The 27,919-nt window shown below is 39.6% G+C and overlaps 3 protein-coding genes across 13 annotated transcripts; 2 read left to right on the top strand and 1 right to left on the bottom strand.

Moving 5' to 3' along the window:
* Positions 1-466: 466 nt before the first annotated feature.
* Positions 467-15,309, bottom strand: csde1 (cold shock domain containing E1, RNA-binding). 11 transcript variants are annotated; one of them, XM_086159055.1, is made up of 21 exons: positions 15,197-15,309; positions 12,241-12,934; positions 9,887-10,069; positions 9,067-9,265; positions 8,789-8,955; positions 7,756-7,842; positions 7,454-7,551; positions 7,294-7,375; positions 6,960-7,088; positions 6,734-6,859; positions 6,429-6,644; positions 6,129-6,269; positions 5,860-6,021; positions 4,428-4,535; positions 4,074-4,252; positions 3,835-3,947; positions 3,635-3,754; positions 3,360-3,538; positions 2,603-2,766; positions 2,321-2,453; positions 467-2,025 (listed from the first exon to the last, which is right to left on the bottom strand). In XM_086159055.1, exons 3-21 carry the CDS (start codon positions 10,037-10,039, stop codon positions 1,978-1,980), a joined length of 2,604 nt encoding a protein of 867 aa, XP_086015181.1. In that variant the 5' UTR covers positions 10,040-10,069; positions 12,241-12,934; positions 15,197-15,309; the 3' UTR covers positions 467-1,977. The 11 variants fall into 11 exon arrangements, with proteins under 11 accessions (XP_086015181.1, XP_086015184.1, XP_086015182.1 ...); XM_086159058.1 differs by having other exon boundaries at positions 8,846-8,955; XM_086159056.1 differs by having other exon boundaries at positions 9,887-9,948.
* A 5,302-nt stretch (positions 15,310-20,611) lies between these two features.
* Positions 20,612-24,326, top strand: sike1 (suppressor of IKBKE 1). The gene is made up of 6 exons (XM_086159076.1): positions 20,612-20,634; positions 20,851-21,019; positions 21,840-21,945; positions 22,022-22,164; positions 22,260-22,373; positions 23,362-24,326. Exons 2-6 carry the CDS (start codon positions 20,861-20,863, stop codon positions 23,485-23,487), a joined length of 648 nt encoding a protein of 215 aa, XP_086015202.1. The 5' UTR covers positions 20,612-20,634; positions 20,851-20,860; the 3' UTR covers positions 23,488-24,326.
* Positions 24,327-24,573: 247 nt separating this feature from the next.
* Positions 24,574-27,010, top strand: micos10 (mitochondrial contact site and cristae organizing system subunit 10). The gene is made up of 4 exons (XM_086159077.1): positions 24,574-24,690; positions 25,514-25,561; positions 26,588-26,694; positions 26,805-27,010. The coding sequence occupies exons 1-4, from the start codon at positions 24,627-24,629 to the stop codon at positions 26,811-26,813; spliced, it is 228 nt and encodes a 75-aa protein (XP_086015203.1). The 5' UTR covers positions 24,574-24,626; the 3' UTR covers positions 26,814-27,010.
* Positions 27,011-27,919: the final 909 nt, after the last annotated feature.

Raw genomic sequence — 27,919 nt, 5'->3', positions numbered from 1 at the left:
GTACCCAGGATGCTGTCTAATCAGTAATGTAGAAATAATAAAACCCAAATTCAAAAATTGATGACAAAGGTGACAACTCTTCATGCTTCTTTATCAGTTCTGTAAATTGACAATTTTGTAGTTTGGTTTGGACAACTACGTTTCACTGTTATAAACACATGCAATCTGAATTTATAATTAACTTTAAGAGTAACACATTTGTCTGTTTAATTCCGTGAATCCAACAAATTTATTGTTGTGCATGAAGTATGAGTTTTATTCTATCATGAGATTGTATGCTCTTGTGCTTTTGACTTTTTACATTTGCCAAGGAATTATGCATCCTGTTTTCTGCTTGCTTTTTGTTGTTTGCTGTGATAGTCTATCTTTCATCTTTATTTCTTGTGGCCAAAATTATACTTTAACATGTTCTGTGTCACAGTAGAACTTGAGCCCCCAACATATTCGAATAAACAAATGACATCTCTTTAATTTTCATAAAACTTTTAATTCAATTTTCATTCAAGACCATTAACAAAAGTACGTAAGAACCTCTGTATGTGGTTCAGCTGAAACCCAGCGATCTTGAAAGATGAAATCAATCTTGACTGTAACTTAGTGTGTAGAGGCAGAACTCCAACCATGTCTCTGGAAACACAAAAACTGATGTCCCAACTCAAAGTTCTTTTTTTATTGTTTTGAATTGTTTTTTAAATTAAACTGTTTTTTTCCTAATACTTTACCTTTCCCATTTAAGTTAAATTTGTTCTGTTATATTTGAAGTCTGAACTTTCACTAAGAAAAAAAAAAAGGAAAAACAAAACACACATTACATACAGTATAGTTCAACCCACAGGTTTGGGATGCATATCAGTATTATTTCTACTACAAAAAAGCCACCCTAAGATTGTTCTGAACATTTTAGCGGTAGGCTGGGAACTGAACTGAGGATACATCTATTTTTTTTTTAATTAATTTTTTTGTGTGTGTGTGTGTCATCTCTCCATGTCATTTTGCTTGTGGATTTTAGGCACCTTATTCTTAATTCAACATTAGACTGAGATTCAATGGGAAAAAGCAAAAACATGTGCAAGAAAAAAAAAATAGTATAAAAAGAACCGCAGATATAAGATGCCATAAGGAATTCTGCACCTGGGAGAAATTGCTTAAGTAGAGCCTGTAAATACCAAAAAGGTATCTAAAGGCTCCAGATTGGTAAAAATAAATCCCATTAACTACTTTGACATTCACATAAATCTCTCACGCACACCATGCTTTCACTTAAGCTCTTCAGTAAAGCATTTTAAAACTGCTCAAAAAAACGAGCAGAGAAGAATCCTCAGTTTAAGCTCGCACATATGAGAAATATGATCCTCCTTATGGAGGGAACTTTGCTTTATGCATTTTGTAGGAAAGCATACAGTAGAAGAAACCTGACAATGAAATCATTTCAAGTTTCCATGAGTAGGAGCAAAAAAATATAGGAAAAAAAAAAACAAAACAAAAAAAAACAAAGCAACTAAGCAGACACTCAAAGACATGCCAGGAGCCGCACAAACTCATTCATCCGGGCAAACTACTGACAGATTACAGGTGCAGAATTCCAGACAAAGCAAACCCAAAGGCAGGGACATAAACAGCCACACAGTCACTCTGATTTGGGGGGATGAGACCCCCAGAAACAAATAGCTCCAATACACACTATAATCACTTCTAGGATACATCACACACGCACACACTCTGAGATCCCATGTACACTGCTGTGTGGAACTCTGGATCAAGTACATCATACACAGGAGGCAGGGAACTATGGAATGAAATATGTTCCCTTGCAGGTATCACTGGGACAAAGATTACACATGCCAATTACTGTATGTGTGCGTATGTTTACAATTTTTTTTGTTTACAAGCATGTGACAAATCACGTTCCCTTATTCCCTGCTGCTGCCATCTGGGACTTCATCCCACCAACACCGAACAGGGTGGGATCTGTATTGCTCAGTCAATGACACCAGGCTGGCGAATCTTGCGCTCCACGTTGAAGCCCTGCACAGGAGAAGTTGGTATTTATTCATGTTAACATTTGCATATTGTGAACATTTGAGTGTAGCAAGAGTGATCAAAGGTTTCAAGATGGAAATTACAGAGCTTTTCTACGTGGCTGAACATTACGAGAAAAACCCAAAGGCAAGATGTCGATACCTTTCCAGGTTTTAGAAAATGTGTGGATAACTGCCTATAATCTGAAATGTTGGAGGGTGGAAGCAGGGTTTTATAGTCAGCTGGTCGGCAAAGCTTCAATACATTAGATAGTAAAGTTGACGGGCATTCTTGTGTGTACCTTTGAATTGTCAGGACCACGGGGCTGCCTTACAATGACCAGGCGGGGAGCACTGGCATCATCCAGAGTTATGCTCTTCAATCTGTTCACCAAACGATCAGGACGCGGAGTTGCCACAGGTTTTGGCCCTTCACTGTAATAGGAGGTACAATACTTAAGATGACTTGCATTTCATTGTTAAAAACAAAAAAACACTATCATGTTCAGTGATTTATTTTTTTTTGCACTTAAGTTCAATACCACGTTCTTTAATCCTATTAGCATGGTTTTCTGCTCTCTTACCTGACTCTGCGAACATTGCAGGCACTACATTTTCCTGTGCGTTGATTGAGGACAACAGAGAATTCAACTTCATCCCCAGTCTGAAGCTCCAGTCCATCCTGCACTTCTTTCACGTGGAAAAAAAGCTTTTTGCTTTCTCCAACTTCATATGTGATGAAGCCGTACTGGATACAAGAACAAAAGATGAAGAGAGAATTTCAATGTACATGTTCATCTCCCTGCTTTAGTCAGAACTAAAATTAAGTTATTGACACAAAACATTCAGGCAGGGTTAATAAAATCTTTTAAAAGTTTAGATGTATTGAAAAGGTCATCCAAGCAGAGCACATTGATCGCAATAATGTTCAACAGTCTGTAACTGATGTTAGTTTAACTTCAGACAATAGAATTTAAATGGATATGAAATCAGATCCACATCAAAACAGTTTCAAAATTAAACCTGAAACAATTGAGATTGAAAAATTTTTACATATGGAAGACATTCGAGTCTTACTAGACTAAATCACAACTCCATAAAAACAGAATCATTGCAAACTATCATCTGAAAGTTTAAAGCCCTGACACTGATTTTACACAAATATTCAACAAATAAAAACTTCAACTTTGGTGTCTGGTTGGGAATGAATATACAACAAACTAATTACATCTTTTATCTTAAAACAAAAAAATTAAATGTATCTGTAAATTTTGGAAATTAGCAAACACACTCAAAGATAAAGGTCCCTGCTGTCCATGCAAACAAACAAGGGATCACTACCTGATCTTTGACACACTCCACCAAGGCTTTGCGTTGAGGGACTACATAACAGGCCATCTTTTGTCCAGTCTGAGGCACCGTGCAAACCTGGAACTTCACAAGTTCCCCTTTTTGCAGACAATCAGACTTGTTTGCCATTCCCATTATTCCAAATGGATAAGTCTGTCCTTTTGTTCCGCCTGAGACAACAAAAATAGGAGAAAGGAGGGCATGTAATTTTCACCTCTTAAAACTGTGATCTTAAAAATGTCAGGTGTCAAACCCTGTGCACCTACCTTCCTCATTAATTTCAATAAGCCCTTGGTATTCTGTCTGGGAGGGGTCCACACTGCGTAATGGACGGATGACTCTTCCAACCATCACGGTTGCAGTAACATCATCGCCGATGCTATTGACTGGACATATTTTCAAACAAAATTTATTTCTAGGTCTGATAAATGTGAGTGGCAAATTGTAATGAAACCGTTTGAATTACCTGGGGCCACTTTTGTAACCTTTTCAGCGCTGACTTTATTTCCTTTTCCTTTGGACAGTGTATATTCCACAGTGTCACCCAACTCTAAACTGTCCAGGTCACCACACATTTCACTGAGATGCAAGGACAATATTGACAATTAAAAAATGAACAAGTCTTCAAATAAATGACTACCTCAAAAATGGTTTGAATAGATTGTTTCTCCTCCACGAAAAACATTTGAAGACCTAAATTTGTACCTGTAGTGGAAGAAAATTTCCTGATCATGATTTGCTGTCTCAATGAAGCCAAAGTTGTCCTTCAGTGTTGCCACAAATCCCTGCAATCTCTTTGTATTGGAGGCATTACGGTTGAGGACCCTGATGGAAACCGCACTCTGCAGCCCAGTTCTTTTCACTTCGTTGATTGAGAACTCCACCTAGAGGTCAAACAATTCAGGCAGAATAATAAGACATCTTGTCTTAAATGACAAAATGACAACCATGACTCTTAAAAGTAGGGTTACTCATGAATCAAAAGTCTAAATACGATCAACTTTTCATACAATTTATTCAATTCTCAAGCCTAATGGGTTAGGAGAGTAGGATTAGTACCTTGTCTCCGACCTGTGGATGACATCCCCCCTCCAGATCCTTCACATGGTATGGCACAGTGAGCTTCACTCCACAGTCTTCATATGCAATCACTCCATCCTCAGCTTCCTATGGATAAAGCAACAAATCTAACCTGTTACCTTCCCAGGAATAAACATCGGCAGAACCATCCGGGACCAACAAAACTTCTCAATAGGAGTATAATGGTACAATGACCACAAGATTGAGTTCCATACATCGATATACACTGTAATGTTTGTGGTTTGGTTCACTGAATGTAGAAAGTGAAGAGACAATTTAACAAATAAATACCTTCCTTTTTATTCATATACATGTTCTCACAACCCCCCCCTCCCTTTCTACTATAGAGAAAAGAAAAGCTTCGGGTCAGTCATCAGTTCAGTCAAACAAAAGTGTGAAACCCGTTTTCTTTTGCTCTCAGGGACAAGATGTAACTGACCCAATAATGGGTTTCATTAAAACTGCTTTTCAACTGCAATACATTTTGCAATAGAATTCTGATATAGCCTTATAAATGCAGAACCAAACCTATGAAGGTTTGCAGTATCTTACATTAAACATTGCTTCAGCCACAACCACATCCTGTGATGTCAAGACTATATGGTATATTAAAAGGACATTGTGCAGACAAGCTACACAAGCATGTGACATCAGTATGTGCAATGCATCATTCTGTAACAGCCTGGTTGGTAGGAATTAGTATTCAACTTCAGCAACTCCGAGCACAGGGCTGCAGAATTACCCACAGGTATAGTTTCAAGAACTGGGTAAGTGTGCAAATACAATTTTAGGGCATTATGTTTCTATTAAGGTGCACTCTGACAAATATGTCAGATTTATTTTCTTCAAGAGCATCGGTTTGGAATTTAGACTATGAATCCATTGGTTCAATGACTTGTACAGCTGTTGATGATGACTGAGCATGTTCGTCAAATTAGTGGTTGGTCATTAATTGTGCAGCCCTACTTCAGCTCCAAATATAAAAAGGTATTAAATATTTGTCCATGTGTTTAAGAGTTAAATGATAAAATACATGCAGCCAACTACAACACGTAAAACGAGACAATCGATGGCGTTACAGCCCTGCAAAGACTAACCTTATCTACAAGTTTGTCCTTGGAAAACAAGAGAAACAAATACCGATTACAACAAGTCTCTGTCAACATTAAGGGGTGTGTCTCACTAATTTGAAAGACTTTTTCATTGTACTTCATGCAGAGGGTCTTAGTCCTACCTTGTCTTTTTTCTAAATCAACAAGGAGCAGGAGGTGATTGATTGAGAAGAAAGCAAAGAGGAACATTAGAACTAAAGTGAAAATTGGAAGAATAGGGTTGACCATGAGATTTGAATATACTGGGGGTAGACTTTCCTGACTTAGTATTTATTCAAACATGTAGTGAGTTATTTTACCTTTTCCTTGTTCTTGTTGGGACTGGCGTTTTTTGTTGTGGCTGCCAACTCCTTCTCCACCACACCTATGAAGCGCTGATCAGACTGGGTATGGAAGGACACAGTGCCCTTGGGCAGCTTCTTGATTCGCACTGCATGGTTCCTCTGAGCAGACAGCATGTCCTGTCATGGAAAATATTACATTCATTTTGTTGGTCATGGATTGTATTTAGCATGTGTTCACTAAAAAGCATACATTGATTTGAGCAGAGCTTATGAAAAGGACTGACAGGCACAACAGTGAACTCCACTTCATCTGAGATGTGCAGCTGGCTCTCCTCTAAGACTTCACTGAAGTGAAAAAACATCCTAGCATCTCGATCCACACACTTGATGAAGCCGAAGCCATCGCGTATGGCTGCAATCACTCCCTATAATAAGATGAAGACAAATGGTTATAGTCTAATATGCTGTGGCACCTACATTCATTTAACACATTGACGACCTTTACACCCACCCACCATTCCAACAATGAATTTTGAGAAATACTTCAGTGAACTTGTGATCTGGCATGCATGAAAAACCCTTACCATTTCACGGGTTTCTTTTGTGAAGTTAAAGGAGTCTGGGAGGATGTCAATATTGGTTGCCCTCTCCAGCTTGTCTCTACGGTCAGTGGAGATATTAAACTGTATGTGGTCCCCCTCCAGAAGGGTCACCTTGGACTTTGTATCTTTTTCACCAAATGGCAGCTCCTTGTCATTGAAACCAATGTGAGCACTGATACGACCGGGGAGAGGGTCATTCTGTGGATTAGAAAAATAAGAATGATACACAAACACACACATTATATATAAAACAAGTATTGAAATTGGCAGAGAAGTCATCTACTTGCCTGGTTTTTAGTGGGAACTTTAGGAATGACCTTCACAACGGTACCTTCAAACTGTTCAATACTAATATCCTCAAATATGACTGTTCCTTGGGGGAGCAGTCTCACATCAGTAGCCACTTCTTTCCCCTGCAGCCACAAGGAGATATAGAAATCTTTTTGATACAGTTCGGCCGACATCAAAAAGAAATTGATGAAGACTGAAAATGTAAGCGATAAAAACACTTACATTTCTGTCTTTGATGGTAAACTCGACATCATCTCCAGCCTGCAAAGCCTCGAGATCTCCTTTAAACTCACTGTAGTGAAAAAAGATCTCCTTCACCACATCAGCCCGCTCAATGAATCCAAATGCCTCCTGAAAGACAATAGAAAGTTCAAGATGTATACCTCATAGAATGTAAAGTACTTCATATCTATAGTGTGTTCATTTAGGTATTTTGTTACTATTTTGTACTGTCTGTCCCAGCCTCTTTTAGCTCAACCAGCCAAGATGGCCACTCACACTGACAATGGTTGTCTTTTTCATTTATTCACTTCAATTACTTTGATTGGCCTCTTACCTTTGTTGCACACACTACACCCTGGCACCTCATTTGCTTCTTCTTCACAAGTTGAATATTGCGAGCACTGACCGCACCAGTACTGAGAGGCAGGAGAAATAAAAAAATTAAGTGGAACCAAGGAATTTAAGTCCAAATGCCAAACCTTGTAGAGACTCACTGCTTGTTGGTCTCCATGTAGAAGCTGACTTTGTCACCAGTGTCCAGGTGGATATTACCCTCTACATCATCAGCAGTATAAGTAAGGTAGAAAACTTCCTGTGGAAAGTCACACAAATGTCAATTTAGATTTGAAAAAAAAAAGGACAGAAATGTGTGAATTTGCATTGAATTGAGACGCACAACAAAAATATGGCAGTATAAATAGCTAAATTCTGCACAACAGACAAATTGGAGATCAGCTAAGTGATATCAGCACAAAATTCCAAATACTATGTGTATGTTTTGGTATTCAAGCCTTACCCCGTTTCTTTCATAACAAACACTGCCACTGGGCACCTGGCTGGGATTAGACTTTCCATCCAAGTGCACTGGGATTGATGAGACAACCTACAGGGAGATTTAAACATGCCCGTGCTTAGTTATGAATATTCTTTAACAGCGTAAGCCAATTTTAATATTTCTGGACATTTGTACAAACTTTTAGGATAAGCATCACAGGGGATAAGCACAATCTTAAGCAAGGATGTCTGACATTTGATACATCAGTATATTCCAGTCACTTAAAAACTACCTTAAATGTAGATAAGACTAAATGTATTTAGTAAATGAATTAATATGAAGAATGAATGATAAAAATGTGTTTTTTTGCATATTAAATCAGATTTTGAATACACTACGCCAACAGCTTCAAATAAATGTTGAGCTGTTAGCCATGGAGGATGGGCACAAAAGTGTAGGATGGAATGACCCCTAATGAACAGAGCAGAGATCTAATAGCTATGTACCATCATACTAAGGGATGGGAGCACGAGCGTGTGTGTGCGTGCAGACACAAACACACGCACACACACACTTGAAATATTAAGTGATGCGATCACATTTAATGGAACTACTGCTGAGAGGTTTAATAAAGCACCATTTTACTGACAGTAGAATTCAAGTATTAATGCTGAGTATGTGGCATATATTAATAGACACCATGGAAAATGTCTTTCAAAATAACTTGAGGATTGCGGATGAAATGTTCTTCACACTTTACCCCAACCTTTATTTTGACTTGTAAAAATTGTTTGACTGTTTAGGACCATTATCTTTTCCATGGTAAAAATCAGATGTTACGTATTCATCTTGTGTCAAATATCTCCCATCAGCGTGCCATTTCAGAGACAACACGCCAATTAAAATTTGAATAACATGTAAAGCTTGGAGGGCTGCTATACACTTGTTTTACTATGGATTGTAAGGGGATCACATCATTTTGCAAGAAATAGAAACAACCTTGAAATTGTAGACAGACAATGACAAAACCAAAAGTAAAATGTTGTTCCTTAACTGGATGAATATAACCATGCAGCACAGTAAAGGGATAGGCGTGCAGGTCTGGCCCCACCTGACCCGAGATCCGTTCCTCTGGCAGCACCTCTGGCTTAATCTTAAGCAGCTTCACTGCTATGGGCTTGCCAGTGCGCCTGTCAGAGGATACCTCAAACTCAACATCATCTGAGGAGAAAAGCAGCAGAAACAAACCCTAAGCATACAGTACATTTCAGGTTATGATAATGATTTAAAACAAACAAACAAAAAAAAAAGTGATCTATTCAAAGTTTTCACCTCCTATTTTGAGCTCCTGCAGATTTCCATTATACTGGGAGCAATGAAAGAAGAGTCTGGCTTGACGTTCAGAACACTGGATAAACCCATAGGAAGTCAGAAGCTTCTCCACCACACCAGTCTCCCTAATGCTGGGTCCCGTGCCATTGGTGTATGCAGTGTGCCCATTGTTATGAAGCATGCCTGGGTCAAAACTCATCTGTAGAGGAGAAGAAGAAAGTGTTCGACGACATCCAAGCGTGGTAGATACAGATGCAGTAGACTGCTATATAATGCAGGGCTTGCTGCGCTTGCCAACCTTAAAACATGGGGGGAGAAAAACAAACAAAAAAAACTAAAAAATAAAACTAAAAAAATAAAAATCACTTCAAGACATGCAAAATACTTCAGTGGGGGTAGAGAGGAAAAACATCAGACAAGATCAGATCAGGTCAAAATTCAGTTTTAAGCCATCAAAAGCAGGGAAGACAAAACTGAGAATGGCTTTACAGAATTATGTAAAGTTTGAAACCACTCACTGTTTGTTCCCGAGTGGCATATATTACAAGCTACAAATTTCTATTTTTGCAAAATTATCAATTTGTTTTTTCTTTCTTAATCTCAAGATATACTTTCATGCAGTTTTGTTATATTGAGTGTTGAAAAATTCTAACACAAAATACTTCTTTCGTTGTTAATCCATATGCAAACATCAAAATTTACTCAAATACTCCGGGAAACAATTTTTAACCAAATTTAGGTCCATGCTGTTAGAAAAAATTCACACATTACAAAACCAGGTCATGGGGCTTTGTGGACACCACCCAACATGCCCGCTTACTGATCTTTGGTACAAGGGAGTCCGCTTGTGTTTTTTACTCCCAGGATGGGGGTGGCAAGAAACTGAGGAGGAGCGAGGGATAGATATGGGACCAGTAGAGGTAGATGGGACAGTGTTGCGAGCCACTGGAGGTTCAGACAAGTCCCTTTCCATTTCTGACACTGAGGGTAGGACTTGAATATGCTGTCAAGAGGAGGCAGTAGCTTTGGCAAAAGTAAAAATATTGACTGCACACATGGCATTTTTCTGACATCCCAGTTATCCAGATATCACAACTTCAGTGAACAGAGGTTGCTAAACCACTAATGATCTCGCAGTTTGGTAACACCCTGTATTATACGTACTCCTGATGTCAAATGGTTTCTACAATGGAAATCTTCTCAGAATACATTTTTAAGTTACCATTCCAACAACATAGGGCATCCTGAAAACATAATACCAAACAGGAAATCATCACGTGTCAAAGACAATCTGCCATCATGATTATCTCAAAATAGGGCAACAAAACAGTATCACTAAAATGATAATAGCGCGCTGAAACAAAAAGGGCTCAACAGAGAAGGCAGCCTTAAAAACTAAAGAGATAAACGCAGCACAGCCAGTGCAGATGAAGTGGTTCAAAAGCAGTGTAGTAACTGTTACACAAGTTGATTTAAACTCACTACAGATGAAAAGAATCAGAAAATGCGGATGACAGGTCAAACAGCAGTGCATCTACAATGAGTGTTTGGTGATGGATAATGGGTTATGGGGGGGTCCCAGAGCAGCCTCTTCTGTTAGGCCCTGTAATGCACTAGCACAAGAAATAATCTTCTCTATTTAGTGTCCTGGAGTGTTTCATTTGGTTGCCCACGCAGTAAATAAGCTACAAAATTTATTTTTGACAATTTTTCACAGCGCCCAACGGGTTCAGAGTATAGGTTGTAAATGGGTTGCCTTTGCTTGTCGTCAGTCAGAGATGTAGAAAAATTCCAAGATTTTGAAAAATGATAGGGAACAAAAAAAAGAAAGAAAAAGGCACTTCTTGGAGGAGGAAAAGCTTCTGCTATACCCGTGGAACAGCCCCTCACCCTGCGACAAAATACCTGAGCAGAGGCTAGTCTCGGGAGCCCAGAGGGGATGAAAGAGGTTAGGCCATTCACAGCAAAGAGATGCAGGGCAAGGTGGGTGGATGGGTGTTTGATGGGGTGGGTGGTGGGGCATTTAGAAAAGAGGTGGGAAGGTGGAACTTACAGATCGGCCATATGGCGACAGGCTGAGTCCGACAGGGGAGGTGCTGCTCAGGTCAGCGCTAACAAACGCGGTGGGTGGTGACGCAGGCAAGGTAAACTCAACAAAGCCTTTCCAAGGGCTGCCCATATTTTCCCATATACTCGAACCAAACTTGATCACTTGCAGAACTTGATAAATTTTTTTCTTTTCACTTGTATTTTAAGAACTATCTATGCAACCACCCACTGATACACCGCTGGACGTCTGCAGGGGTGAAGAGAGGAACAAACAAAATGGGTAAGGCAGATAGGTGAGCCTGTGTGCCAAATGTCACAAGAGAGAAAGGGCTGTGGGCTTTACTCCCTAAGAGGACAGTTTAAAAAGGACAAAAAAAAGTTAAATAAAAATCAGGGAGAATGTGGCTTGAAAATGACAGAATAGGGAAATGGCGCAAGAGCAATCAATTTATCGTCAACTGAGTAAAGAACCAATTCAACGTTATTTTTGTTGGTGGTTCAATCTGATGAATTTTCAGTTGACTTATCTTACTGGACTCATCACCAAGGTACAATGTAAACGTCTCTACCAAATCTTCAACTCTTCAGTTCTAGCAGTAAGTCAGAGAAAGGGATACACTAGGAGCAACAAAATCTACTTATAAACGAGAAAAGCAACATCTTAATCAAAATGTTCCCACTTAATGGTTGAAAGTTTGTAACCTTCAAATGGAGAATAACTGAACATTTTGCTGCTTCAATATAAAGAACCACAACATGCAACTGATAGGCTACAACTCCAGGTTTGACAAGACCTCAGTTGGACACATCAAGGAGGAGAAATGCATGTTATTTGAGTTCAATGATTTGAAGAACAACTCCTGCAATCTAAAAACTACAAACTTGTGCGGCTGGCCATAATAATTCAGAATTTATACAACTGTATAAATATGGTAGCATTTACCATATTTCATTTTCAGAACCATGACAAACTTTGATTTCTCAAACCTTTGCAGTAAAAATTGAATCATATTTGGTGGAAGGAATGATTCAAAGTATGAGAACTCAAGCAATTAAAGTACCAATGTTGCAAATTTGAAAGTCACAAAAATCTCATCTCATGAAGAGACTAAAATAAAGACCAACCTTTTAATGCTGTTGTGTATCCTGTAAAAATCAGGTTCTCTGGGACTACGCAGTTCCTGCAGATCTCTTCACGCATACAGCTTGACACACACACACACACACACACACAAACACACACACACTTGTTACAGGCTTCTGGCACAAGATCTAGATGGTTGCATTAAGCAAATAGGAGGAGAAATCCAGTACAAAAAAGGCAAATGCAGGTGCAATAACACTGCTTTGAAAAAAAAAATACAAAATTGAGAAAGGTGGAGGGGGAGATGAGGGGGGAACTATGGGGAAAAAAAAAAAAAACTAGCAGACAGCAGCTCACTCAACACCCCAGTGGTGAGTTGGCGGTGTGGTGAGGATGAGAAGGGCTAGGAGCAGCGTTGGGACGTGTGCTTCGTCAAAGCTGTTGAGTAGGCACAAACTTCTGGTTTCAGATCAGTTATTGTATTCTCAAAATATGCTTGGGCATAAGATTGGTTCGCTTCTCTGTGTTTCAAACAGGACAATGTGAGTCTTCTTTGGTCGTTTCAGGATTTGGTTACTTCTTGTGTCTTAAACCCTTGAAGTGATCCTTTATTTTCCCAACATCTCTTTCTTGTTGCAACTTTGTTTTGGGAGGTTTCTCTTCAGTTTCTTCGTTGTGATCTGAACTTGAAGCAGTTGCGGATGGTACAAAAATTCAGTTCCGTTTCACTTCATACTGTAGAGGGTGAAAAAAGCACAAAGAGTGGAATCGATCATTTAGAGACTTCAGGCTTTTATTAACATTTCAATGCTTAGAGACAAGAAAGTGAACATAAAGACAATAAAAATGTTTTACAATACCAGCTGATAAGACTTTTATGATCTCCTCCACATTTAACAGTAACTATTGAGAACACTTAAAGATTCAATGCAGCGATACTTGTTAGTGCAAAAATAAGTTTTCCTCACATCTCTACATATGCCATGCAATGCCAGGTCACGGACAAGATGCAGCAGACCAGTCATGGATCAACAAGTCCATGTGCATCTTGGTTCATAGTGTCAATGTCACTTTTACAACAGTCCTGTTTTGTTTTTCATCTGTTTCAAACATTTACAGTACATTTTAATGTACAGGTGATTTATCTCTGGCAACAAAAACAAAAAGAGCTATTGTGCAAATTATAGCCAAAGGTAGGGGAACTCAATTGCCATCAGTAGGTTAGAGCATGGGTGACCTAAATACACAGCTTTGAAAACAAGCTGGGTGAGCCAAACAGGGACACATGATATCTTTTCTGCCATGACTGAGTGTTGCAATAGCCTTCTGGGAAGGTTAAAATATAGTGTAAAACCACTTGTATAGACTTCTGAGGAGTGAACCGGGTGCTATTCTAGGAACCTTGACATTAATAAACACATATGAAATCAATATTAACTGTTGAACTGTCAGGTTTTGTTATACATTCTCATGACAGTACAGGGAAATAAATGAATTGTCACAAGCAAAAAACAGATCAGACTCAACTCTTTTGCTGATCCTACCTTTTCTTTAAGGGTTTAAGTTCAAACATGGGAAAGGGAGATGGTTGAAAACTCCTTCCTATAATCTAAATTAACAGCTCGATCGTGATCCAAGATAAAAATACATTTTAATACAAATCTACGAAATGACGTGGTACAGGAGATCCACCACGACGGTGCTGGTCCTTGTCTGGGCCCCAACAACAGCCTTTCTGACAGGAGTAAGCATGTGACTTCCGAGCAATCCGCCATCCTCAACTGGAACTGCTAATAGGCCTGACCCAACACGTTGCGGCATGCAACCCAGCCGAAAACGTCACAACAACACAAGCCAGCTAATGGACAAATCGAACACGCCGGCTTCTATTAAGACATCGGAACAAAATTTAGTCTTCACTCCTAACACTAAGAGCTGACACAAGACACCTTTTTTTCAGAGGCGTTAAAAAAAACACTGTCTTAATGACCTTGTGTCGGAAAGCAGCACCGCGTACGTTAGCACCGCGCTAACGCCGTGGCCGCACTCCCCGGGCGTTTCCGACCCTTTAACTGCAAACGGATCCCCCGGCACAATGTCACAACAACACAAGCCGGCTCGGACAGCGTACAGTTGGGATTTACACAGTTGTAATGGGCAATTACAGGTTATTTTGCTTTGAGTTTCCGATTGACGTGGAAAGTTCTCGGGGAAGTCTGTTCCCTATAATTTTACTCTTGTGGACGGAAGCGAGCCGACAAGAGAGCCGGTCCCGAAACAACCGTTCCCAAATTTCTTCTAAGTCAATCTTGATTTATTGCCTCGATACATAATGTTGGGGGCTCGAAATTCGGGCAGCAATATGACGTCTTTACTTCAACTGAATATCTCGTTGAACTGCGTCCCCGGCAGCCACCGGGGAAGTTACGCTAGTACAAAAGCAAACATACGATAGAAATAGCGACGGACAAATGTACATACGACACTTAGATATCTTTACAAAGTCTGCCTTCTGCGTTCGCTTATATTATCAGCGCTAACGGTGAGGAGAAGACAAAGAAGATGCGACACGCGAACCGAAGACCGTGTGCGGTGTAACGTAGCATTAAAATTATTTCATCCGTCGCTTGGGTTTCACGAAACCAATTTACACAAGTGGCACAGCATAGCTACGCGAATGTATGCTGTAGAAAAGGAAAAAAAATACACATTTTAACTGGCGAATGTGTTTATGTAATACATATATTTATAGCGAAGTCTTTCTCCGTGCTAAATGGCTAATAGCGGCTAAAGTTAGCTGCCTTGTGAGGGGTGATTTATGTTGAGGCGAAAACACGTCTGCCACCACCAAGGCCGCAACTTTGCGTATGACTAAGCGCTGGGTAACTGATCATATTTTTAATCACATCGGATACCAACCAGAATGTTACGTTAACGAGTTTGAAAAAACATCAGTATAATCGAATAGAACAAGAATATATATTGGGAAAAACTCACCCCAACAGCTTTCAGCACTGTCACCAGCGCCGCTAGAAGCAGCACGGCACATTACGTAGTGATAATGGAGGCGACTATCGCGATACTTGACAACAGTGGGATCACCAAAGGGCCTAAAAGGAAAGTGTAGCCACTGACGCAAAGCTGGCGAGTAACGCCCAACTCGATCTCGCGATCACCCTAGAGAACAGACACCTCTGAGGAGTCGGAACCGCTGCTGCCCGAGGCCCAAAGATTGATGGCTTTTCAATTAGTAAATGAAGGAGTCTAAGTATAACAGCTAACGTTAGAGTTATTTCTGTGCCATTTGAGTCTGCATATAATTTGGTTATGTTTGTGACTCCAAATCCACCACTTAGCGTTAAGAAATTAATGATAAACACGATATCGTAAACAGTCAAGTAGCTGGTCATTTTTGTACTCTTACTTGAATCCATATGAGCAATGTTATTTTAGTCACAGGGATGTCTCGAGTGGCCATTAACAAACATTTCAGTTTCGCCCATATTGTCACCCTCTTAAAATAATCGCCCACGTCATTTTTTCATATTTTTCAGGAAACACAAAAAACTGAACCATTTGACACACTCTTGACATAGGAAATTTCTACTAAAGGGGTAGAATGGCACAATCTGTTTATCTGAGGATGTAGGCAATTTTGCCAGAGGAGATGATTTAGGCAAAAAAAACATTTTTTGTAAAAAAAATGACTTTTGGCTATTATTTTAGGAAGGTGACAATATTTTAAGATGCCATGACCACAAGAAAGTCTGTTTAGTGAGGATTGAGTGTGTAATAGTGTCTAGCGGCCATTAAAGGTTTTGAAATTGGGAACGTCAAAACTGCCTGCTGGATTTTCTCGAAGGGTAGTGGAGAGAAACCTGTCACAAAAAATGGCGAAATTTAAATGTTCTCACATCAGCAGAAATTGATATTATTCTGTTGGAGGTGTTTTGTGAGTTTTCTGAAGCTATCAATGTAGAACTGAAGTCACATCATTATCTAACGAGGCCCATGCATCATCATTTTCTATTGTAAAACAAAGCTCCAAGGAGGGGTAGAAAGTACACTCATATCATGTCCTAACATTCACTCTAATCAACCTCAAGATTGCTCAAGTCCTTACAAGGCTCCCTCAGCATTTTTTTCCCTAAGCAGGAAAGGACAATTTTTGTCAATTTGACAAAAATTTTTTCAGCTTGCTTGAAAAATGAATTTATTTATTAATACTAATGTAGTGGGGCTGCATCAATATTATGCCATTATTCTGTGTTGAGGTTCTCGACGTTTAAAAAATGTGAACAGGCATTTTTGTTGTTGAGTTTTTTAATATGGTGGGGGTTGACAATACATTTTGAGTGTTTATAGTTTTTGTTGCTTATTAAAGATGAAGCCTTGATAGGACACTAAGCTCTCCCCAATGTTACAGAATAGCCCAACATGCAGATATAACCAGTCCTCTTTCCACTGTCCATCTTTTGAGGCTCTTCTGCTACTAAAGGGTTTATGGAGCTAAGTGTTTTAATGTCAGTTCCTCACACAAAGCTGAGAAATATTCCAGACTGATACAGTCCAATCTAGTTTAGTTCCTTCTTTGTCATATTTGTAAATTACACAATGTGACATACAGGTATGCCATTGATTTATTGTTTTTGTCAAATCTAGTTATCACTTTCTGTTCTTCTCTGTCATCCCACTTCTCTTGTGTTCCGTTTTTGTTTTCAGCCCCATACATTGTGAGCTCATTTGACTTTTTTCTGCACTGCCAATTCCTACTGAGAATAACAAGTCGGCTCCCTGTCCTACTGATTGGAGGTCTAGCAAACACACTCTACTGTTATTTGAGCGTAGAAGACCAACATTGTTGATCTTGCTTGACTGGTCAGAAGTGAGATTTTGGCATTTGCATATACTGTGTAAAAGTAAAATGGTGCAAAGATGTTAAAAATGTTAACATCAACGATACAAAATCCCAGGACAATGGCTAGATTTCAGAAAGGACAAATACAAGACACATCAATGTTATCAAATGATATTATTTAAAACTGAACTCAGTCATGTGAATAGAATGCATAGTGCATTTTGAATGATTTCAAATCTAATTAAAATGATTGTCTCAGCCTACTTTTAATACTTTCGAGACGCTTTCTAGTAAAATTTGGTTGTTTGATGTCACATTGTCTAATGAGCACTGGATCTTGAAATTCTTACATTACATGTCCTGGATACCAGAAAAGTCCAGATAAAGGGTTCGTTTGCTTCAGATCATGTGTAACCATCGTCATTACCAACCCAACTGTTAATCTGAAGGTATGAAAGCCAACATGCCCTTTACCTGTGTCACTCTCTCTCAGATGTCTTAAATGATCATTGTGTACATATGCAGATATTTGAATTCAACTTAAACCTAATTAAATGTTGTTGATGTTTATGTATTTCAACTCTGTGTGTCTTCCTCCCCAAGGAACCATTAGCACAGCATATTTACTTGAGCACTGCACTTATGTATAGTTTTGAGAAACCTTAACATGTTTGTGGTTTGTGATTGATATTAATCAAAGAGGGTAGTGTTGTATGTTGTGTTCTGGATTTCTGCTATGTTGGAGTGCCACTTGGTGGCACCACTGAATAATACAGGGACGTCTGCGGAAATGTCTGCGGAAAGAGGAGGAAGAAGTGCGTTAAAAGTTATTTTAAGTTGCAAGGTTTGTCCTTATTGTGGCTTGACTTTGGAGAAGGATACTACATTAGCAATACAGATGGAAGCTGCTGCAGTGCAGGCTATACAATCTGAGCCCCATAGTGTGAAATACAAAAAGAACTGGCCCCACTGTTCAGGCTGCAACTGCACCTCCCTCCCAGCGCAAATCTTGCCTCAGATGTGGCTCAGACAAGCATTTAGCAAATCCCTCCCAGTGCCCTGCAGCAAATGTGCAGTGTAAATCCTGCCATAAAAAGGACATTACGCTAGGATCTGTCGTTCAGCGCCATTTAGTGATGTGCATGAAGAGCAGTTTCCAGATATCACCATACTGTACCTGTAGAACTCGACAAATGCCCTAGAGAGACTCCTTTGCAACATCACTGTTGCCAACCCCCTACTACCCCTGCTGTGTTAATGCAACTTTTGGTTGATACTGGGTCAATACCGCCACGCCACATCTACCAGAAATTCTTCAGAGAGAATCCAGTGTCGACAGCCTTTACCGGGATGCGCTGGGATGCCTGCATGCTCAACTACACATAGACATCATCTCCGCTTAAGCCACATTCTTCACAGTGGAAAGAGGGATGTCTCGATTTGATATGAAGTAATTCACCCCAGCAACAGTGCTGCTCACACCGGTGGTGTCTACAAATGCAACAACACCTACTGCTTCGGATGCTCCTGACATTGGGTGTGTGCCAAAGAGACTGTCTCATTTACATGAACTGAGCAGATTTTAGGAGTTCAAAAAAGCTCCTGGTGGCTAGTCAGGCCCTTGCCCTTTACGACCTTACGCTCCACTCAGATTAAGGATTGGGTGCAGTGTTTGCCGAAGTACAGCCTGACGCCACTGAGAAAGCATTTACTTTTGCTTCCTGCATGCTTACTATAACAGAATGCAAGTGCTCAATTGTTGAAAAGGAGACACTGGCATGTGTGTGGTCTACAGAAAAAATGCAGACATACTGATGGGGCCATTGTTTTACTTTGCATATTGATCACATAGGCACAGACCACATTGCTTACCACCAAGAGGATATGCAGAGTTGGGATGCGTATGTGACGCTGGTCTGAAATAGTGGCTCTGATCTCCTCCACACTGTGGTCTTTCATTGGCTGACTTCAAGGCTGCTTGCTCGTCATGTCCTGAAAAAAAAGCTCTCCATGAACAGACTCACCATGGCTGGCCTTTTTCCATGAGACAATGAACCCAGACATGAATCCCTACTACAAGGTGAGAGATGAGCTCTCAGTGAAAAACAATATAATTTTCAAAGGCTCAGACTCCTGGTTCTGCTGGGAGAAACTAGGCCTTGAACTAGTGGGGCAATTTGAAACAGCTTCCCTTGCCTGCCGCTATGCCATGACTTTAAGTGAGTACAACTTTAAGTGGCCCAAGCTTGTCTTGCCACATTCAAAGATCTGTATACTACCCTGCAGCAAATGGTACTGTCAAAAGATTCCATCAGTCCCTGAGAAGATGCTTACAGACAGCCATCCTGCAGTCACAGCCATGGAAAGAGGCTATTCTGTCCTGACTTCAGCTGTACCAGGTGACACCACATGCCACAAACCTCGGCTTCACTTCATGAACAGCTCAATGGCCTTACATTGTGCAGTAAACTGGACATTCAATCTCAGCTTCCTACTGTGAGCCCTTTACCTGCGGAAGTACGTTACAAAGTAGAGGAATCAGAGCAAGATGAAGCACTACACTGTTTCAAAGTGTGGCGCACATGATCCTCCATTCCAGGAGGGAGGGAGAGTGAGGATAAGGATTCATTCTCCCAGCAGTACTAGTGGAAAAGCAAGTCGGTCCAAATACCTTCCAACTCAGTGATGGGGGGGGGGGGGGGGGGGGGACGCATCCTGTCTGCGTTCCACACAGTTCTCTGACCACTAACTGTTCCAGAGTCGAGCCTAAGTGGTAGCAGGACTTTATTTTTTATTGACCTATTTTCATGATATTCCTTCCTATTGCTCTGTTTGGTTAATATGGGTGTATTTTTGTTAAGTGATAATGTCACCTGCCTCATCATGGAATTGTTATTTAACTTTATCCAATTCCATTTGTTACAGGTTCGTATATTTTCACTGGGTGTCCCCATAATTACAGTAGACTAGGTCTTGTGTCATTGATTTCTAGCATTAATGAGTTTCCTCTGTTACAATTATTTCCTCAAGGGAAAATCAGATACACTACTTTAATTTCAACACTTAACCCAGAGTATTGTTTCAGAGAAAGGTGTTGTGTTCTGGAATCCTTCCATGTTGGAGTGGTGCCAGGAGGCACCACTGAATAATACAGGGACATGGCGATGTGTGTAGAAAGAAATAAGTGTGTTGCTCCATCTTACTCCTAAATAATGTTTCTCCTTTATATTGACTATACCACATGCACTTTTTAGTCCATAAGCTATATATCTCAGCTTGATTTTTTTTCAATTGAAATTTAATATAGTCATGGGATTTAGTTTCAACTGTGCAGTCTAAAATTGATCAAACATATGATAACCTGATGATTCCTTGCAGCACGATTATTATTAACCTATCAAAAGTACTTAAACATTTTTACGCACGTATATTTTCTAGTGAAAAGAAAGAAATATTTACGATGAAGGCAGACTATTGTTCCTCATTCAATGTAACGAGAGAGAATACAACCAGCCGGTGGCGGTATTACCAACCGCTTTGAAAACACAGAAGAAGACCTGGTAGTGACGTCATCGTTGTAAGTTACACATAAACGGCAGACTTGACAACAAAATAAATAACTTGTTTTGTAATTCTTTTCAGCGAGCTATTGTCATTTTTGTTAGCAGGCCGCTCGTTTTGCTAACAGTATCGTAAAGGTTTCCGTAAACCGGCTCGCCAGCGCTATTCAACACAGTGCGGTTTGCGAGTCAACCTGCTAGCTTGTTTACATTAACGCACGGACATCCGTCAGCCTCCAGAAAATGGCCTGCACTTTGGAGAAAGTCTTGGGCGACGCTCGGACGCTTCTTGAGAGGCTAAAAGAGCACGACACGGCCGCCGAGGGACTGATAGAGCAGTCCGGGGCCCTCAACCAGAGGGTGAAGAGCATGAAGGAGGTGGGGAATGCCCTTCCAGACAAGGTAAGGACAGGTCATTGACTTCCAGGTCAGTCTCCCTTCCCTCCGTCAACTCAAATTATCGTCATATATAATCGGATAGTCGTTTCGTTTTGTTTCACTCTACCGAAGAACAAGTTGCTGTTGTGTGTTTGTCTTACGCTAATCCATGTTCAATTGCCTTGGTTTCCCAACTCATCATTGCAATCATACAAATTGTGACGAACCTCGATTTTGCAAATGGTAAATACAGACGAGGATATGTGCTGAAGGATTTCACTGTTTACAATGGGAACAGTTTATGCCTGTGGTGCCTCCACATTCTGCCCTCCGTTTCTGCCAAAATACAGCACGGGTTAGTGTATTATATGGGGCACCTACACTAACAATTGGGCTTTTAAGCATTAACTTATGGGAGGGTCACAAAGATCTAACTGTTAAAGCAAAGGATGCTGGAAAGGTTCCTCAGGCAAGTTTCCCCACAACACAAAAGCATTCTTCTTCTCCTTTCGGCTTTTCCCTTCAGGGGTCGCCACAAGCGAATCAACCTTCGCCATCTAACCATATTCTCTGTATCCTCCTCTCGACACCAACTGTCTCCATATCCTCTCTCACTAGATTCACAAATCTTCTCTTTGGGAAATAAAACACATTATTGCTATTATATATTCACGTGTTTCCTGTTCTATATTCTTTATTTTAATGAATCATCTTTTTCAATTCTGAATTTGCGTGGTATTGTCCACTGTGGTATAGAATATAAAATGGAGTTAATGCTTGTTTTTCAAGTTGAAAAATTATGTATTATGAAATACAGGAATTAATCTCTACCCTCTTCTCTCAGCACACAGAAGACATTTCAGAAGTTCAGGAGATGACCAAATACAAGCCCCATGTCCTTCTGACTCAGGAAAACACTCAAATGAAGGAGCTTCAACAGGAGAATAAAGGTTTCTAAAAACAAACTTAGCTTGTTCTATTTTGTTTCTGTTTGGCTATATTTGTTGTATCCCTGTTTTCCTGCAGAACTCTGGCTGTCTCTTGAAGAACATCAGTATACGTTAGAGCTGATCATGGGTCGGTACCGCAAGCAGATGCTCCAGCTAATGATGGCAAAGAAGGAGCTGGACACCAAACCTGTCCTCAGCCTCCATGAGGACCACGCTAAAGTATATTGGCATTCATTTGGCTTAACAATACTTAGTCTTTGGACTATTGCAGTGATATGTTAATCATATATTTATTTTATGTTGTAACTCTTTAGGAAGTGCAGAGCCAGGTGGAGCGGATATGTGAGATGGGACAGGTGATGAGAAGAGCTGTGCAGGTGGATGATCAGCACTACTGCTCTGTTAGAGAAAGGCTTGCTCAGCTGGAGGTGAGCCTAAGGAAAAGGCCAGTTTTATGGTCTTATTGGGTTATTTATCTGTGCCTATTGCTCATAAACATGACTTTCATAATATTATCACGCAATCACCTCGTCTCTCTGACGTGGACATTTATCCTATGACACAGTGATCGACAATGGCATGGCAATACAAACGGCTGAATTGAAACTCGTCAGTGCACCAGGCTGTGTTCCAACTCCGCTAAATCAGTTATTTAACTCAGTTTAATCAAATCAGTCTGCATTTTTCTCTGAAAAAAGTCACATCAGATCCCGCCATAATTGTTGTGGGGGCAAAATTATGAGTATTTAGGGAAACCTTTTGCAAACATTCCATCCAAGTTTCAGCCATTAGAAAGCCAACGCTGACTTTCACAGCGCATGCGTCTCTTCAGTTCATGTTGAATTTTGTGTTTGTGTGTTTTTTACTTGTGCAATCATGTGCTGCTCCAGCGTTGTCCGCGCACAGCAAAAAAGAAAAACAACACACAAACACAAAAATTTACATGACACCTGTGGCATGGGAGCCACAGGTTGGCCAGGCCTGTTGTATATTTTTCTATGCATTTAGTTCTAATTAAGAAAATGATGTTGTAATAAACCAGCTTCTTTTTTGAAAATAAAGTCAAGTGATAAAGGGTACAAGTTTATTTATTGTTATAGATTTTTGAAAAGTTCTGCTCCAGACATCTTTGTGCAGAATAAAATTCCCCACATTTATCCTGGAGACCATAAAATAAAAACTCGATTAACAGAAGCCTGTTAAAAAGTGTTAATATCTGTAGAATATCCAAAAATCCTTTTGAGTAAATTGCAAATTCATTTAGTCTGGACCTTTTGTGTGTATTGTATTGTGTTTGTCAAAAATTAATATCTGTACATTTTGCAATTTTTTTACCTTGTCTGTCAACTTATTCATGCATTCCAGTATCAGTGAAACAAGACAATTCGTAGTCACTGCTTCTCTATTCATATTCAGATTGAAAATAAGGAGCTTCGAGACCTCCTGGCCATCAGCAAGGGCACTTTGAAGACGGCGAGCGAGGAAACTAACCAAATGGCGCCTGCATCAGAACAAACCCCTCCACCAGAGTCTGACGAATGATCATAGCAGCTTCAGCGGGGACTCGGGTTTGGACTACACCAAGTTTTTCAGGACTGCAGGACAGGATTAAGAGTGTCCCTGACTGTGTTCACCTCATTATTATTTAAAACCAGATGGAATTCTGTTCAACTACAGCATATTTTATTTAATGAGGGCCATGTAAAAATTTTCATCTACCTGTATCTGGATGGAAATTTCTGTATATTTGGATGTGTACATATCGCACCAGCAAGCTTCAAACACATTACATCTTATAAGGAGGTTATCAGTCGTTGAAGAAGTCAGTCGCCAACAGAAAAAAATGCAGCATGGGGTTTTATTTCATTTTTGGCCAAAGATAACTTTTCTTTTTTTGGACATGATTTCTACCTCTTGGTGCCCCTTCTCTGTTCTGACATCGCTTTGACTTCATTTGAAGTCCATGTAGTCGCCAACTCAGATTTATTTACAAAGCCAACGTTTATCATCACTCTGCCAGCAAGATCACAGAGGTGTCACTTGTACATATCTATGAATTAGATTTTTGTCTGTCTGTGGATTTCACATAGAATGTGACCTCAGATTCAGTTCATTGTTTCTGTGACCATCAGTAGCTCTGTTCTCATGAGTATTGTGTGTCTAGTAATCCCAATTGATGAAAAATGTTCCCCCCAATGTTTTCAAAATAATGCAATGTCTTTGTGTCATGGATGTCAAACATGGGCACTATTGTCAGAAATTGTATTTTGTTATCTCAGGAAATCAGTGTTTATAACGTAAGCAAATAATGACATGAAATTTAGTGCTAAGTGTCAAACTATGTTTCATTCTGAAACTAGAATAAATTTGCAATAAATAGACAACTGAAAGCTCTTTTATTTATCCCATGGTGGGGAAACGATTTGCAGCAATGCTAGGTTACCGTAGCGTTCCGTTGTTGGAGAAATAAGCACGTTTGTATTGTTGTTAAAGAGTTTCACATGTATTTTGTCCAAATCGTCCCGTTTGCATACTTGCAGCCCTGACTCCCGGAGAGAAACAGGCCCTCCATTTTCCGTTCGTCTGCCTTTAAATCGATAGTTGCACGTTTTCCGACAGCCCGTGAATGCGTCACATGAGGCGGCGTTGACACCTCTAGCCAGCCCGAGCTAGTGTTCAACATGTCTGAGCTGGAGCTGGGGAAAAAGTGGGACCGATGCCTGGCAGACGGTGCTGTTAAACTTGGTAAATATTTCCGATTGTTTTAAATGTAACCACTATCTTCTTTTGCTGAATCAGAGAAAAATGATTCACGGTTTTTACGGTAGTCGATTGCTGTCATTGAGTCAGAAGGAGGCTAACTAGCTAGCCGAAAAGGGTCAGTAAAGGACAGCTCGATTACTCTTAACTCTCAACTCATATTTAGCTTTCTAGAATATTTATTCATCGATTTCATCTGCAAATAAAACTCAGCGGATCCCTTTTATTCTTGTATACTTTTTTCCCCCTCTCAAAAAAAAAAACTCCAAAGAACACCCTCTCTAAAATTCAAAATTTCTGCTCATTGATAGTTTATTTTAGGCAATTAAATTACTTCGTTTAATCAAACGTGTGATACATTGGGCATATATTTTAAAAGGCCAAAATAACACCATGTAAGTGTTTCATTGTCTCGATCCTTTACAGTAATGCAATGTACCGTTACAATTGGCGAATTTTCCAATGGATTTCGGTGAGACGCCAAGACAAGGCGTTTTTTCTATTAAAGTATTTGAAAATCGCGTGTTAAATGCAACTCTCTAAGAAACAATGCATCTTTAGAGACTGCATTTGCTCTCTTAAAAAATAGTATTGTACTTGCGTTATTAATTTCATGATCTTACAGTTCTATGTGTGGAATCGATTCCAAAAGAGACATAAGTAAAAAAGCGTCACTTGGCAAAATTCTGAGTCCACACTATAAGACCATATTCTGGAAAGCCATATTTGCATGCAATAGATAAAAATATAGTTATCTGTAAGTACTCTGCTACAACTTGCTGATATTCACAAATCTTTTGTCCTCCAGGCACTGGGCTGGGATTAGGAATTGTATTTTCTGTCCTGTTCTTCAAAAGTAAGTCTTTCCAGTGGGTTGGGTAACATTTTACCTTTACAAGGAATTGAAGGTCTAGAGCTAGATATTATGTTCTTAATCGCCGACAGTGCAAACTACAGGCAGTCAGCTGCTTCTAGTGCGCAAGAAGTGTTTTAAAATATGTAATAACTATTTGATTTTTCATCTCAGGCCACATTTAATGTATGATTTGCATCCGCTAAAGAGCAAAGCACACATTCATGCATTGATCATTATTTATACCAGTTGCACATGATTATGCTTTTAACATTCAAACTAATTCTTTTTTTTCTTTCAGCAAATTAATTTGAATACTGTCACAATCAGTAGGATATTGGTGGTATAAAGGGGCGATTTTTATGAATCATCTGGAATTCAAAACAAATTATGTGAAAGAAATTATAGAAAATCAGTCAGAATATCTAAAAAAAAAATACAGTGAATGAGGAAATAAAATTACTTCAAGACATTCTCTTAAAATAGTTGAGCAAATAAGTGTTATAAATCAGTAGAAACAAGGACATGACCAGGAATGTGTCATACTGTAAGGGTCAAAATAATAGTGCAGATATTAAAAAGTTCAAATTGAACACATTGCGATAGAGAAGCGCTCTACTAAATTGTGTTTATTGGACATGTAAGTAAACGGATATCATGACACACATCTTTTTCTGAGTATCATGATTTTAATTTTGATGTAAATAATGGCCATCCCAAATTGACTGTACTTGTCTTGTCATAAGAAGGAGCCCCATTCATGTTCCTTAAGTCATAAGAGGAGCATGGAAAGGGTTTTAGAAATAGGAGGGATGAGAAAAAATGTCATTTTGGCAGCTCAGGATACTCGAATGCATTCCTACCCAGAAGAAGTATTTACAAATTGATCACAGTCAGACTGACCTTGGCAGGGATATTTTGAACTCATTGGTTCTGTCCTTTTGCATGCACAGGTGAACTAGTTTTAGACATAGATCTCATGTTTTAAACACTCAATGGGAAGATGTAAAGTGCCGGCTTTATTTGCAGGACACACATGGCCCATTTCGCTGGGGTCAGGAGTGGGACTTGGCATGGCATATGCCAACTGTCAAAATGACCTGAGGTCACATTATTTGCTGCAAAGAACCACCAAGGTTAGTTTAGCATTATCCTCAACTACTGATTTCATCACAAGTGCAGTTCTTCAAAATAACATTCACATGCACAGCAGGATTTATGAAACCATTTTCCATTTCCTCAACAGGAACAATAGCTGTAAGCCATCACAGAACCGTCTTTTTGAATCTCCTCGAACATGCTTGTTTTGCTTGGAAAAAGAGTCACCATTTGCACTGCTCTACGATTCCATTTGTGTCCCCTTGTCTGAGTTCCATTTCTAATATGACTGTGTGTATGTGCCTGGTCAAGACAATGTGTGTGTATTTAATAAAATATTCATGACAACAAAAATTGTCGATTAAAAATTATTCAATCTCTCCCGCATTCACCAAAATGGGATAAAAAGTTTCTTCTATTAATGTGGAAAAAATACATCAAACCTCAGCATGATGAATGAAAACAGCTATGATGTTACTCATTAGACAAACGGGAACAGTAGGAGTCAAGAGTTAAAAACTTGCGGGATTGTTTTTAGTTAATTTTTGATGATAAGCGGGTGGGATTTTCTTCAATGTGTATGGGTAGATGGGTAAGATGTAGGTCTGCGTGGTTGAGATGGGGCTGTAAGGCTGGCAGTGTCCGGTCTGATGTGACAGATAACAGGTGTACTGAAGGAGGGAGATGCATCAGCTGTGAGTGGGAGTTTTACACATAATGTCATGAATTTTATTCACGAATGCTGTTTTTGACACTTAGTGTTCAAGAGCTCTTGTCAATGAATTCATGTTTTCAGTTTATTTTGTCTCCAAATAAACTACATAAATCTCTGAATGAAGCCCCTTGTGCCACAGCTTCTCACCACACATGTTACTGATAGAAACTAAAAGACACCCCTTTCCTTTTAGGACCATACTTCTTTGCAAATGTAACAAACACATCAACAAACATTTTTTTTTTTCAATTTCTGAATTGCACTCCTAAACTGTTTAATGTTATTCAAATGTTCAGGTCGTTGTAGATTTAAATTTTTTGGATGTAGACAATTTGATATATTGCTGAAAATGTAAGCATCCATCGTCTGCCGTTTATCCTCCATTCAGGGTCGCGGGGGATGCTGGAGTCTGTCCCAGCTGTCATGATCGCCAGTCAGTCACAGGGCCACATATACTCACTTAGTCATCCTGGGCAATTTTTCCAAATTAACCTACTGCATATATTTGGACTGTGAGAAGAAATTGGAGAAGAACGGAGAGGACATGC

Source organism: Fistularia commersonii, chromosome 14, assembly GCF_037954325.1.
Source record: "Fistularia commersonii isolate RoL2024-O1a breed Wild chromosome 14, RoL_Fcom_v1.0, whole genome shotgun sequence".
Lineage (NCBI taxonomy): Eukaryota > Metazoa > Chordata > Actinopteri > Syngnathiformes > Fistulariidae > Fistularia > Fistularia commersonii.
Note: the sequence above shows the minus strand (reverse complement) of the source record. Positions and strands in the feature narration are given on the sequence as shown.